The sequence below is a fragment of the Daphnia pulicaria genome, chromosome 10, assembly GCF_021234035.1.
Source record: "Daphnia pulicaria isolate SC F1-1A chromosome 10, SC_F0-13Bv2, whole genome shotgun sequence".
Taxonomy (NCBI): Eukaryota; Metazoa; Arthropoda; class Branchiopoda; order Diplostraca; family Daphniidae; genus Daphnia; species Daphnia pulicaria.
Genome location: NC_060922.1, coordinates 2,600,856 through 2,612,998, shown reverse-complemented (window position 1 = coordinate 2,612,998; position 12,143 = coordinate 2,600,856). Strand labels below are relative to the sequence as shown.

The 12,143-nt window shown below is 45.3% G+C and overlaps 2 protein-coding genes across 3 annotated transcripts in view; one reads left to right on the top strand and one right to left on the bottom strand.

Moving 5' to 3' along the window:
• Positions 1-12,143, top strand: part of LOC124313935 (neurobeachin-like) — a 34,938-nt gene that overhangs the window by 16,172 nt on the left and 6,623 nt on the right. For both annotated transcript variants that reach the window (XM_046778792.1, XM_046778791.1), the window contains exons 24-26: positions 11,567-11,684; positions 11,818-11,920; positions 11,993-12,108. In XM_046778792.1, coding sequence (XP_046634748.1) covers positions 11,567-11,684; positions 11,818-11,920; positions 11,993-12,108 — 337 coding nt within the window. The remainder of the gene's footprint in view (positions 1-11,566; positions 11,685-11,817; positions 11,921-11,992; positions 12,109-12,143) is intronic.
• LOC124314165 (protein mab-21-like) lies at positions 3,915-6,079 on the bottom strand. Its single transcript, XM_046779266.1, has 2 exons — positions 4,944-6,079; positions 3,915-4,769 (listed from the first exon to the last, which is right to left on the bottom strand). The coding sequence occupies exons 1-2, from the start codon at positions 5,784-5,786 to the stop codon at positions 4,515-4,517; spliced, it is 1,098 nt and encodes a 365-aa protein (XP_046635222.1). The 5' UTR covers positions 5,787-6,079; the 3' UTR covers positions 3,915-4,514.

Here is a 12,143-nt window from a genome sequence, read left to right as displayed (position 1 = left end):
TTCAGTGTTTGCGATGGGGAAAGATCCTCTTGCGCGACTATCAGTTCACCTGACACTCGCCTTTTGTCTTGTGTGTCCCCCCACCTCCCCAAACCCTCCTTCTTTTTCCACTCCACTCCTTGGGTCTCTCCCCATCACGCTGACATTATCTTCTTTTCGACTCTTCTTCTTCTTCGCCTTCTTGGTTGTTTTTTATTTTTGTTTTTTTCGTCTTCTATCTCACGCAGGACTTGAATTTATTACCGGCCGTGAGAGAGAGAAAGAGAGAAAGAGAAAGAAATTTTCGGCTTCTAGTTTACGATGTAAATAAAGGCAGAGAAATAATAATGGCCGTCCGGAGAAACACTATTATATATTTAGCTCGCAGGGATTTTGGTTTTACCTTCTCGTCCTCTCTGCATCCCTAAGTCGATGTGTATAATTCAGTATTAATTGGCAACTCGGAAAGGCATATCTAATACAATAGGAAATATCAATATTTATTATGCCGAATTCAATCAGCCCGGTGCTTCTCTCAAATGGGCCACGCCCCTATCGTTTGATTTGTGGTGGTCCGTCCGTCTCCCTTTTTTTAAATTTTTTTCCCGTTCTAATGACGGGCCCTGGCCCTTTTTGGACTAGCGGATAGAAGACTGAGGATTAAGAAGAAGAAAGAAAGACTCCGAAAAATTGGTGCCCCTCACATCTTTCACACGACATGACGAACGGGCCGACGAACGGAATGTGTTTTGTGAGACTTTGCTTTGCTTCGTGTCCCTCTTGCTCACTGGCCGTACGTGTTAGGAGAGAATAGAGAGTGTGCCCGGCGTGATTGTTGGCAGCGATAAAACTGGGAGAAAAACTTTTTCTTCTTTTCGAGTGTCTCTTCGTGGATGGGACACACTGCTGCCAGCTTTCTCACACCGGTAATCACCGCCTCGTTTCCATTTCTTTTCTTTCTTCTTTCGTAGACCCAAAATGATTGACAAAAATGTGTCCATCAATCGAAAAGTTCAGATCGGCAACCGTTTGGGAAACGAACAGTCGAAAGATTTTGAAATTTTGAATTTCCCGCGCTTGTTTTATTAGCGGCACTGGCTCCGTTTTACAAAGTACTTACACGGACACCGTTGGTTTTAGGGGGGTTTTAGTTTCAATTTGAAACAAGAAAAAAGATGGAAAATGAGCCGGTAGATGAAGATGATGATGACAGGGTTTTTGTCTTCTCACACACGGCCCTCTTTCTGTTCCGTCTTGTCGACGTGATTTGCCGCACATATTGAATTCTTCTTCTTCTTCTTCTTCTTGTGCGAGTTGTTGTATAGTACCTTCCACTCGTTTTGAAAGGGGAGGCAGAGGATCATGTTGGACGAGGGAAAGATGAGGAGGTTCCACCTTTTTTCTTAAAAGGTACTGGATTGTGTATACACACGGTGGGAGGGTTGGAAGGCTGGGCCCTTCTTGTCGACAGGTATCCATTAACAACTCGAATGAACCCCCCCTCTCAATTCCTCTGTTTGTTTAAGCTCTCGAAGGAGAGAGAGAGATTTATGATGACGTCAGCGGGGAAGCATTTGCGATGATCGCAGGATGTTGTCGATGATTCGCTCGTGACGATCGTGTCGCATTTCGGATGTGTGCGGGGGTGAGCTCACGGGGTTGGGGGCCGGCCGGGGAGGGGGGGATCCATTTCGCGTGATCGGAGCCCATTCATCTCTCTTGTGCTGGGCAGGGCCCGAGTCTATGATCCGTAATATTGAGCGTGAGAAAAGAAAATGGTCCCGTCACGCGACCCGCTGCCCATTTTCTCGGTTGTCTGTGGGGGGGAAGGCCAAAATCCGACCATTTTTGCACGCCCGTCTCATAATCAAATGCCCAAAAAGGAACAAGAAGGAACCCAAACGTATACTATAGAGCAAGGATGGAGCTAGGGAGGTCGTCATTAAAGTAAAACATCATAATAATAGGCATGTAAAAGATGCAAAAGCAACTCTATGCCCCTCCTACGCCCCCACGCCCACCGACGATGGGGACGACGACGATGGCGACGGCTCAATCAGCCCCGCTGTCTTTTTTCTTTTCCGTCTTTTTCTACATTTTTCGAACTTGTCGGAACCCCCCAGAAAAAGAAAGAAATAGGCGAGATATGTGTGTGTGTGTTGTTCCCTCTCTCTCTCTCTCTTGAAAGTAATATGAATTAAGTGGTTTGTTTACTTTGAGAGGGGGGGAGCAGAGGATTTCGGGGGGTCTTCATTCCAAAGCTCCCACCTCTTAAAAAGGAAGGCAATGATGAATAATAACATTTTGGGTGGGTGAAGAGGGGGGGGGGCTTGGTCGTGATTGACGTGCTGGAATGTTGCCGGCGAACCGACCTTTTGGCCATCTCTTCCGAGTCCGCGCTGTCGTTGTTGTGTGGTATTATCAAATATTTAAACGCCATTTCGGCATTGAGGAAAAAAAAAGGACAGAAAGAAATTCAAGAAGATAGAAAGAGAGAAAGAGACACACTTTTGATGATATCGATGATTCAATCTTGGGACAACAGAGACAGCAAACCCGCACAGTCCCGCGATTCTTCCATTTTTCTCTTTTTTTATTTATTTTTTTCGCTTCCGCATTTCACACTCCATCGCACCCTCTCCCTTCCAACTTTTTTGTGTGTCTGCGGCGCCTATTATCAAAATGCATGCGCGCACATTCTCCTGATGGAGTTTTGAACACTGGAGGAATAAATAGAAAGGGGGGAAAAGAATAAAGAGGGAAAGAGGACAGGAGAGAGATGGGCTGCGGATGGATCCAGCTGGTGGCCGACCCACCGCAATTCCCCTCCAAAAGACCATCCGCACATCACATAGACGAGAGAGAGAGAGAGAGAAAGAGCAAGGGGGAATAGTAAGAGATGTATGAATGTTCACTGAATCGGGAAATGAGTAGTACTCGGCGTAGTAACGAGTTTGTTTCCATCCTGTCGAGGACAACAATGGCGGCAGACGAAAATGATGTAGGAAGAAAAGCAGCTCTAGGAGACGAGAGAGAGGCGGTGGCGGTCCTTGTGTGCATACGCGTACGCTACTATGATTCACTTTCCGATGGTCGTCGACGATCTGTTTGTGTTTGTCGTGCCGACTAGCATCTAATAAGATATAGTGGGCAAGCTTACGCTGGCGCAACCACGGAATGCGTGTAGGCCTTTATCTCTTTTTTTTTGGATGGTGGTCCTCTTCTCTCTTTTACCTTGCCCTATAGTATGCCTACCTCGAAAAGGAGGGTAGACATAGTCACTCTGATGAGATCATCCGCTTTTGTTACCTGATCAATACTCTTTACACGGGGAAAAAAATAGACGAGTTGTCGGGGGGAGTCCTCCAGTTGCTCTTTGCGCATCCCACTCCATTTTTCAAACAACAACGACAAAAGAGGAGTGGTCTGTGCACGGCCATTTTGTTGTCGACCAGTACTCTATACGACTACTACTACTACCGTACCGAACTCTATGGGAAATTGTTCAGGTGTTAGGTTGGTCTTAATGGGGGACTTTTGTCATTTCAAATAATTTGTTTTAAAACGTTTATCGGTAGTTTGATTTTTTGTGAAATTTTCTTTATTCTTGTTCAGATGTACTGATTTCTATTTAATTCCGACCACCACACACGGTCGAAAGTTGCGTAGGAAATAGAAAAGCGGAAGACATTTAAAATGAACAGCAACAACGACAACAAACAAACGATAAAAAAAATTTGTAAATAGGCGCGAAGCGTGTTATTAGAATTCAATGTATGTTAGAGTTCCAGGGGGGGGGGAATCATTTGGTCTGAGTTAAAATGTCAGATAAGAAGGAGAAAATCACCAACACATTTTTTTCGAATCGAAATGAGAATTTCTGAATTTTGGTATTTTTTTTACAGACATTCATTTATATTTACAACAACTCCCCGTTTCACAAAAATCGCGGTTCTATTTCCAGACTTGAGGGATTTTGTTTGATTTTTGGTGGATACAAAAATAATAATTCTTGTTTTAAAAAATTCGCCAATAATAAATAAGAAACGACAAATCGTTTAGAGTGGGGTGGGATCTGTTTTGTTGTTCTTTTTACACCGGGTAAAATCAGTTTGTTGTTGTTGTCGGACGAGAATTAAAATTAGCGTAGAAGAAAAAAGCGATCGAAACAAAAAAACAGAATTCCGTAATAGTTCAAGACGAGGACGTGAAGTGAAATTTCGTCTTGTTTAATAATCCTCAAGGGTACAGACTGGGGAGTAATAGTATGTCAAAGAGCGTCTAGATCTAGATTGTTAGCACCACGAATCGCGACACTCTTTAGTAATAATATTTGATTGACGACCCTAAATCTAGGAATTAAAAACAAACCAACAAACTTATCTATGAATGAATAATATCGAATATTATTACAAAATCCTCGAATTTCTTCTTTTCCTCTCTCTCCCGCCGTCTTCTTCTTCTTCTTCTTCTTTTGGGTTGGGTTGCGAAGGCAAAGAAAAATTTGTCCCGTTTCCTCTATTTTTTTAATTCGTTTAGAGTTTCTCTAACGAACGTGAATTGGTGAGGAGTTCGCGGGTGAGGCGCCAGGCCTGTTTGGCGGCGCTCTCGAGCGAGGCGGGCGGTTTGCCGCGGAAGAGATCCAGCGACGGCAGGAAGTAGTGCGGGCAGCGTCTGCACTGCAGACAGGAGATGAGTTGCAATAGGATCCCGTTGATCCTGTCGCCCAGGCACGATTCGTCCCACTCCATCTCCCTGGGATGTTTCTCGCACTCGTAGAGCAGCAGCGTCTACGTCAAAAAACAACCGAATGATGATTATCAGTTATCCCCTTTGAAATGGATCCGATCCCCGACGGCTTTCCAATAGGCCTTTCAATATTTGTCGTTGGGTTTGGATAACATCATTGATTGATTATTCGGAGACCGTCGGGTTTGTTTGTTTGTTTTTGTTTTGGTATTTACCTTCATGATGTAAGTTGTGACTGGATTGGCCGGGATGTCGAGATGCCTGTCTCTCAGAGTCTTTAAAATGCTGAGGCATTTGCGGCGACATCCGCCGACCAGGAGCCGGTTCTCGGCTTCGATGAAGCTGAGGACCCAGGCGTCGCCTTCCATGGCCGACTGTTTGCCAGTCATGGCCGGCGTCTCCTTGGAGAGCAGATCGAATCCTTCGGTTTTGACGTCGGCGACGAGGCCTGGGTGCGGCCACGGCATGTGCGGAATGGGCCAGTGAGCGGCCGAGCGCGGCCAGACTCCCGAGCACTTGAAGGCGGGCGTGATTTGGACGACGAAGCGCTCGCGGATCCTCAGTTTGACTTCGGTCGTGTCGGCCACCATTTTGACGATGTCGCGGTAGGCCGATTTGTCGCAGGCCTGAGCCACCAGCGTCTGGAACCTGGAGCGGATCTTTCGGGCCGACAGGTAGCCGGAAGCCGTGATGAATTCCACCCAGAGCGACATGGATCGCTTGCGTCCGTCGCTGAGTTTGAGGACGGCGCAGCCGGGCAGAGTCCCGTCGTCGACGAAATTGAAGACGCCCATTTGATTGAGATAGAGGACGACTTCGAATTCGCCGGGCGAAACGACTTCCAGCCCCTCGAACCGCCCGTTGCACTCGGCCAGCGACGAGATGAATCTCGGCTCCTGGACCTCGACTTCTTTGAGAACGTCCTGCACCACTTTGCACACTTCGCGCAACGTTTTGGCGATTTGGCCTTTGCGCGTTTGAACCCGCTCGCCGTAGTACTTGTTCAACTGGTACAGCATCTTCGACTGGGCCGCCATCATATCCGAAGGGACCAACATTTTCGTTTGCTTCCGGTTTGCTTAAAATCACTTTGTGAAAAATGGCGGATGGATCGGTTTGGGCGGTGTTATCCAGGGAAATCAGTCGGACTCGGAGACTAATTGGTTTGCGCAGTTTTTTCAATTATTCAATTGCCGTGAGAGTCATCGTTGTGATGGGGGTGTAGAATTGTCGGACTTGTTACGAGTTGGTGGCGGGGTGTGGTAGACTGCGGATGAAGAAGATTGTCTAGCAGGAGAGGCTTGCTGGACCACTGCTCACCACGTTCGGCGCATCACTGGTCGCTCACGAAGAGCCTCTCCATTGTTTCTTGTCTTTTTTTCCTTCCTTTCTTGCACTCTCTCATCCACCCTCCGTCCAAAGACAAGAGAGAAGGGAGACGGGGCTGGTCTAGCTCCGCCTCTGATCGCTTCTCATTGGTGCCAGACCCTGTGGGCTTTTGGCAGTCGAGGCGGTTCGTTTTGTCCGCCATGTCGGGGCTGGGGCGACGTCGAAACCTCCGGACCTGCTAACTTGTGTGTGTACGCCCGTGGGTTGGACTTGGACCGTTCATTTCACAGGCGGCAACGGGCCAATGGCGTTGCGTGTTGGTTTTATCGACCGGGAATCTTGAATCCCGTGTCCATACCCAGAAGCTGCCGCTTCTTTCTTTCTTCTTTTCTTTCCTCGTATATTAGAACACTACACACACACACACACACACACACACATATCCCGCTCCTTTAGACTCGTGTGTGTGTGTGTATTCATACCCAGGACTCTTTCCCTTTTTCTTCTTGTTATAAAGTTTCTACATTTAATGGCGGTTCTTTATGTTTTCTTGTCGGTGCTAGAGGGTCGAAACGAAGAAATGGCAGACGGGAGGAATAGAATAGATGTGGGATATTTATTTATATATGATGGGAGTTAAACTCGAGGAAACGGTGGATGGTATTTCCTTAGTGATTTATCGTAACGAATATTTCCCCAGTAAGATCTACATATAAAGTGTGCGTACGTAATGTTTGGTTTGGTTCTCTTCTGTTGGGCGGGTTTGGGTTGTTGTTGCTGCTGTTGTTGTTGTTGTTGTATTTTATTTTCAGGTTGATTTCATTTTATCTTTTTCTCTCCCGTGAGCTTTTTGCGGTTGACGTCGGCACCGGATCCTCTGTTGAAATAATTATTCTCCGACTGTACTTTTTCCAGCTCGGGATTCTTTTTTCTTACTTTTACGACTCGTTGTTTTTGTTTCTCTGATACGGTGCCGACTGAGAACTCTCGTATGCAAATGCGCAGCTCTTTCTGTTTGTTTGTTTGTTTGATTCTCGTGTTGTCTTGTCCATCAGTCGGCGTGGCTAATGACAAAGGCCAACAAAGTGGAGGATATACACCACCTAAGTTACTTTGCGTTTCCTCCACATTGCACATCAAAGCAAAAGAGGAGAGGAGAGAGACGAGCGTTCGCGGTCGAAAAATGACCGGTTATGACTCGTTGGAATTGTCTTTAGTGTTTTCTCGAACGGCTTGCGTGAGCGGCGGGTTTCTTTTGGCCAAACCGAGGATCAATTATCTCTTTTTTCTTGTTTTTTTTTTTTCTTTTCTTAATAACGCAACCCAACTAACAACTTTGCGGCCCACACATTCCGCCTCGTTTGTCACCTCCGTTTTCTTTTCACGAAAAACTAGTTTTCCTCTTGTTTATTATTTTTTGTACATATTTATTATGTATTCCTGCTATCATTCATTGCCGACCGAAAGCCAAAGAGTTTCATCAGTAACACAACAGTCGACAGGATCCAGGGAAAGAACAAACAAGACACAACAGAAAGGAGAGAACAGCTGCACAATTTGATAACGGGAGAGAAGTCTGCGCTCAGACAGACCGACACAACATCTGGTTCTGTTAAGATTGTCCAACAATCGAAATGTAGATAAACGAAATACGGTAGTGAATAATACAGTTTGATTGGCAGCAAAGTGTCCAAGTGGACGACGAGGATTTTCGAGTCGATGGCGGCCGTTTTTTTTGGCTTGTGCTGCGCCGGGTGCGAGTTCCGCACGACACGGAAGAGCGTCGGCGACGCCGCCGGTCGGTTGTTCCGTATAGTTTTCTTTGGAACGAGAGAGAGAGTCTGTGAGTTTTTTTGAGCGGAAGTAAGTTGGTTAGATGGAACTTAATGCATCCGTAATGCCCTTCTCGTCCTCCTCTTCCTCCTCCTCCCCCCTCGACATTTGAACCGGTAAGATGTATGACCGTCTAGACGGGTAGCCATGGCAACCAACCCTGTGCTCTTTCCTATAATCCGATTTAGTCCCTCCTCCCTTCCCCCTTCTTCTCTGGCACTCCCGCTGGTGTTTGTGCAGTTCCAACGTCACTTTTGTGTGACTCACGAAATTCTCGGAATAAAAACCATTTTCCCGACTGTGAAGGGAGCCGGGATAGAACAGGGAAATGATCAAAGTAAAAGATTACCATTCATCACCTTGAAAACTGCTGCCCTTTTTCTGGTTGTTTTCGCTGTTCTTTTGGGTGGAAATTCGTTTTTCTTTGCTCCGTCAATTTGCGTGGCTGTTCTGATCGATTTCTAACCCAATCATCTTGTTGTTCCTGCTGCTGCTGTTGCTGCTGCTCTCCGATGGCGTGTTTTTAACTTGATTACGTGGCAACAAAAGAGAGCTAGAGAGAGATACACCAGCTATTATAGTGAGAGGGGGAAGTAGAGGTGGAGAGCAGGTTTTATCGTGTGTCATACATCTCCCATTAGTGTCACTACTATATAATACTGCCGATGCGTACAAGTGTACATGAGAGAGAGAAAGAGGCGCACACTTGACCGACCGGGTTGCTATCCAGCCTCTCCCCTCCGCCATCAACCGAAAAACACTCTCTCGCTGATTATTCAAACATTTGGTGAAAATGTTGTTGTGTGTAGTCTACTGTATAGACTTTGTTGTGTGTGTGTCTATGTGACTCCCTACTCCCCCCACTCTTCTCCTCCTTTGATCTATCAGGGCATTGCTGGTGGGCCGGCCGGCCCCATCTGCCTCTTTTCCAGCTCACCCCAGTCTCGATTCTACACGCATCAGCGGGTTGTGCCGCGCAGTAAATAGTTGTTTCAAAACTATACTCGTACGAGTTTTGTGTGTAGGTATAGACGCACTGGTGTAGTATATACCAGCTAGATGATGAAGCCATTGGAATGATTACACCAACAGAACACAACCCATCGAGAAAATAAAGGGAAGGAGATGGGACAGAGTGGGTGGATGGACAATCAATGTTTACAACTTGCGCAATGTACAATGTGTAAATCAGAGATGAGAGAAACATTGGATCGGAAATATTCTTTGGGTGCAATGTTTTCTGATCGATTCGATACGAGTTTGTCTTTTTCTTTTTTTTTTACTAAGCTCGAAAAGAATTCCTTATTTTCAATTTTCGGGTTTTCCTGTTGTTGTTGGAAATTTGATTGAATCCATCAAAGTCTAGTACGATACCGTGGCAAGCGGGTACTAACATAAGCCCGGCCAGTCTTACCAAGGTGAGGCTTTATTTTATTATTTTATTTTTCGTGGAGGCCGGCGAGGATTGGGGGATGTGGCTGACATCAACTCACTTGATGCATCGAGCCGCGATGCACCACCAGCCAACGTTTCACGCAGTTAAACACGGCGCCGCGCTTGCCATGCAACAACGTCGCCCGCTCGGTCATTATCCAATCGGCAGCGAAGAAAAGAGAAAATAAAAAAGGAAACAAAAAATAAAATAAGAAATAAGACGCTAGAGTTATCATAATATGTAAAACACAAGAGGAAAAAAAAAAGTTTCTGGGGGCGATTATTCAAAAGTTTGTTCCATCATGTTGTCTCTTTTCGGCCGCCATTTTCTTTTGGACACGGAAACTTTGTGTAGGCAACGCAAGTGCATGTACTGCAGTAGATTTCTAGAAAGGAAGTCATCTGTTCACTTTTCCTGGGAACATTTTTTCCAAATTTTCATTGGACGCCCGTTTCCCTTCTATTTGATGCCCGGTGTCAAAATGGCCGCCATTCTGACGGACATTTTCGTTTTCTACTTAAATAGTGCGTGGCCTAAATGATTTAAGTTCATCACTTTAAAATTCATCCGCCGGTGTTTACACATTGACGACTCGTATCTTCCGACTACAGTCCCGATTCTCATCCGGACATGTTTGTGAATACGGAAGGGCGATAATGAGATGGCTAAGCCGACCACGAAATTCGATATAATAGGCCTGTGGTGGGTACGTAATAGATATGGCGCTGTATTCATTCCAACTTTGATGGTTTTAAAATTTCAGACCTATCGCGGGGATAGAAAAAGAAAAGAAATCGCCTTTTCTTTAATTAATTCCCAGTTAATCACTGGCGGGCTTACATTGGAGTTGGCTCACACTCAATCTCGAGGGTCTCATTAGCGTTTGCTTGCTCACATCTCGATCCTTCGAGTCCTTTGATGCACTTGGCACGTGCGGATCTTTTTTCCCTCCCCCCAATAGAATTTTCCCTGTTATTCTTAAAAGACGCGCACACACTTCCCATCCCTCTCTCACTCTCTCCATTCCATTAAGGCGTGGCCTACTATTCCATTTGGCTTTTTATATATTTTTTTTTGTTTACAACCCTATCATTACACACACACACGACGTCGAGCCACCTCGCTCCTCTCCGAGTATTTCGGCTCGGCTCGTGTAATCACTTGGCAAACTGCTGAACACACGTGACGTTGTAGACACCCGAGAAGATCCTCTAATAATCCGTCAGGTCGCCGTCGGATCATCATTAAACAGGATCTGCTGATGAGGAAGAGGATGGTAGTATTATCGACTGTGCCATCCGAGAACAGTTTTGATGACACACTCGAATTTTTGTTAGAACGGCGGATGAAATCTCTGCTTACTATCACTTTTCCTTTGCAATTGCGCATTTAAATAAGACGAGTCAATCTCATTTTCGTGAAATATCATTTCAAGGATGAAACGAAAAACGTCGAATAGGGAAATGAAGTCCAGAGCAACTGCTGTAGACTGCAGAGCCCGGTGGTAGGCTACTATCCATAGGGCCGGCTGTCTTTTTTGGGCTTGTCCTCCTCCTCTCCTGGAGCTTTAACCAACGCAATAAGAAGGGAGCGCAAAGTAATCAGGTCCATTTTGGGTTGGAAAGAAAGAAGCAAAAGAAAGAAGGGGGGAAACTGTAACAGCAGCAGCAGCGGCAGTAGTACATGAGGTAATTCGATCTCGTGTGTGTCAGAGCTAGAGAAGAAAAAGAAGAAGAGTCTCTGGCTTTTGTGTGTAATGCGTGCGCGTTGCATTCTTTCTGTGTTATCTTTTCAACGGATTTGTAGAATCCCTCTTCTAAAGAGAGGAAAGCAGAAAAAAATAGAGAGTAATAGTGAAGTGGGTGGTGACAATCGTGTGTCTCCTTATAGACTCCCACTCTATCTCTCTTTTAGGCGTGTGTTTTTTGTTATTATTATTTTTTCTTATTTCTCTCTCGTCCCCCCCCCTACCATGGAGAAAAGAAAAAAAGGAAAAAGTCTTAAGTTGTCTCTTTGGATTTTCGTTTTAAGGTTTCTTCTTTTTTATTTTTCTCCAGTTCACAAGAGTTGTTGTTTCTTTCCTTTTTTTCTGCCTAAGGAAGTAGAAAAGATTTCGGTTTTCGATTACCCTCTAACTCACCCTACACATCACCAAAAGAGAGAAAGACAAACGAGAAGAATAGGAGAAAAGGAATGACGACATTGTGTGTCATCTGTTTTTTTCTTTTCTTCTTTTTTTAGGTATTAAAGTACTGCGATAATCTTCATGGAAAATGGTATTTCACGGAGATACGAGCCATCTTCACCCGCCGTTATCTGCTACAGAACGTGGCCATCGAGATCTTTTTAGCCAGCCGCAGTAAGTCTTCCGACCTGTCATCCATCTTCCTCCGATAGATTTTTTTTCTACAACAGAGAAAAATGAAAATAAAAAAAGAATCGGTGGAAAACAATTTATTTTTATCGTTTCTTATCGTTCACGCGTTATATAGCCTCGATCCTGTTCGCCTTCCCCGACCAAGCCACCGTCAAAAGGATCATCAAGGTACTGCCGCCCGTCGGCGTTGGCGTCAAATACGGCATCCCGCAATCACGGTAAAAATTCACCCGCCAAATTCAAATCATTTAAAAAAAATTTCGGTTACAATTTTATGAAATGTTTTTCAGGCGAGCTTCGATGATGTCCTCCCGTCAGCTGATGCGCTCGTCCAACATGACGCAGAAATGGCAGCGCCGGGAGATCTCCAACTTTGAGTATCTCATGTTTCTCAACACCATCGCAGGTAAGAAAAATAAATCAATAAGAAACAAGCAACAC